Genomic DNA, 2,415 nt, shown 5'->3' on the forward strand with positions numbered 1-2,415 from the left:
CCTAATACAAACGGACATATGTGGCTAGCTTTAAAAGGCCAGCTTCCGTATCGTTGTGTGTGGATAGATGCGGTGCCCGGTTTCCGGGTCCACCTTTGAGATGCGAGGATCCGGATCCGTGGCAAAGGGGGACATCGCTCAGCCAATTTCAGATTATCTTTTACCGTGGAGCGAAGAGGGCGTATTATAAAAAAGAAAACGTAACAGCACATCGAGGGCGTGGAGAAGCGCGTCTTTCCCCACCCTCCCTAACAAACCTGGAACCGTTCCTGTTTTAAGATCCGATCTCCCCTTGCCCCCTCCCCCTCCCCTCCCCTCCCTTCCTCCTGACCACCCCTCCTCGCGCTCCAGCTAAATCCACGCCACCGATGGCCCGCACGGGCCTCGCGGACGCAACGGCGCCGGAAGCCGACGCAATGCCGGCCGCCAGCAAGGACGCGGCCGACGTCCGCATGATCTCCACCAAGGAGCTGCAGGCGCACGCCGCCGCGGACGACCTCTGGATCTCCATCTCCGGGGACGTCTACGACGTCACGCCCTGGCTGCGCCACCACCCGGGCGGCGAGGTCCCGCTCATCACCCTCGCCGGCCAGGACGCCACCGACGCCTTCATGGCCTACCACCCGCCCTCCGTGCGCCCGCTCCTCCGCCGCTTCTTCGTCGGCCGCCTCTCCGACTACACCGTCCCCCCCGCCTCCGCCGACTTCCGCCGCCTCCTCGCGCAGCTCTCCTCCGCGGGCCTCTTCGAGCGCGTCGGCCACACCCCCAAGTTCCTGCTCGTCGCAATGTCGGTGCTCTTCTGCATCGCCCTCTACTGCGTCCTCGCCTGCTCCAGCACCGGGGCCCACATGTTCGCCGGCGGCCTCATTGGCTTCATCTGGATCCAGTCGGGCTGGATTGGCCATGACTCCGGCCACCACCAGATCACCAAGCACCCTGCGCTCAACCGCCTCCTGCAGGTGGTATCTGGGAACTGCCTCACCGGCCTCGGCATCGCCTGGTGGAAGTTCAACCACAACACACACCACATCTCCTGCAACAGCCTCGACCATGACCCTGACCTCCAGCACTTGCCGCTCTTCGCGGTTTCCACCAAGCTCTTCAACAACCTTTGGTCAGTCTGCTACGAGCGCACCTTGGCGTTTGATGCCATATCCAAGTTCTTCGTCAGCTACCAGCACTGGACATTCTACCCGGTGATGGGATTTGCAAGGATAAATCTTCTAGTGCAGTCAATCGTGTTCCTGATCACGCAAAAGAAGGTGCGGCAGCGTTGGCTGGAGATCGCCGGAGTTGCCGCGTTCTGGGTTTGGTACCCCTTGTTGGTCTCTTGCCTGCCGAATTGGTGGGAGAGGGTTGCTTTTGTGCTTGCAAGCTTTGTGATCACGGGGATTCAGCATGTGCAGTTCTGCCTGAACCACTTCTCATCCGCCGTGTATGTTGGGCCACCAAAGGGGAACGACTGGTTTGAGAGGCAAACCGCGGGCACACTTGATATCAAGTGCTCCCCGTGGATGGATTGGTTCCATGGTGGTCTTCAGTTCCAGGTTGAACACCATTTGTTTCCTCGCCTGCCTCGGTGCCACTACAGGATGGTCGCGCCGATTGTGCGCGACCTTTGCAAGAAGCATGGGCTGTCTTATGGTGCTGCCACATTCTGGGAGGCCAATGTAATGACATGGAAGACGCTAAGGGCTGCAGCATTGCAGGCCAGGGAAGCCACCACTGGAGCTGTTCCGAAGAATCTGGTCTGGGAAGCTTTGAACACTCATGGATGACTGGGATCAGGACTGGAGTATGAGACAATTGTAAGCGTCGAGCCTTGCATGCATGCAATTATCTGATTGCTTCTCGATTGCATAGAGAGATTGATCCTTTTAGCCGTTGGAGTCGTGTTGAATTTTTCGTGTTGCCAAGTGACTATCTTTGCAGTTGAATCGTGGGTTCATGCTTCAGTTGTGTACTTGTACACCATATTTAGATTGTTGGGCTATCCCTATCACGGTAACTATATCAACAGTACTTGATTTATATCATAAATCCGTGGCTTATCTTTACATCCATTTCATTTTGCTTGCAAGTTCATGAAACTGTAAACTCAATTGATGGTTGGTAGCCTGTATATCGTGCTGCTACGGCAGCTTGAACTGCATTTGGGGAACATGACGATTCCAATAATAAACCTTTAGCCATTTTTTTCTACTGCATCTGTATGTCCTCCATGGTTTGATATATATTTTTCATTCACTTAACTGTCAATTTCTTTGTATTTACTTTTAGGGCATACAAACACTATTCTTGATTCTGCTATTTCTGAAGAGTTGTTGAATAGTTCTCGCTAAGATCAAGCTTTCAGATTTATGAGCAGCGTGTTATATGCTGCCTAGAGACTGTCTAGCTGGATTCGCCTAACAA

The 2,415-nt window shown here is 54.4% G+C and overlaps 1 protein-coding gene across 1 annotated transcript; it reads left to right on the top strand.

Moving 5' to 3' along the window:
• Positions 1-278: 278 nt before the first annotated feature.
• LOC119301325 (delta(8)-fatty-acid desaturase 2-like) lies at positions 279-2,202 on the top strand. Its single transcript, XM_037578280.1, has one exon. The coding sequence runs from the start codon at positions 369-371 to the stop codon at positions 1,776-1,778; it is 1,410 nt and encodes a 469-aa protein (XP_037434177.1). The 5' UTR covers positions 279-368; the 3' UTR covers positions 1,779-2,202.
• The last annotated feature ends 213 nt before the right edge of the window (positions 2,203-2,415 follow it).

Source organism: Triticum dicoccoides, chromosome 5A, assembly GCF_002162155.2.
Source record: "Triticum dicoccoides isolate Atlit2015 ecotype Zavitan chromosome 5A, WEW_v2.0, whole genome shotgun sequence".
Taxonomy (NCBI): domain Eukaryota; kingdom Viridiplantae; phylum Streptophyta; class Magnoliopsida; order Poales; family Poaceae; genus Triticum; species Triticum dicoccoides.

Bases quoted from the DNA above. Each gene is read 5' to 3' on its own strand.
- LOC119301325 (XM_037578280.1), top strand. From the start codon at position 369: ATGGCCCGCACGGGCCTCGCGGACGCAACGGCGCCGGAAGCCGACGCA.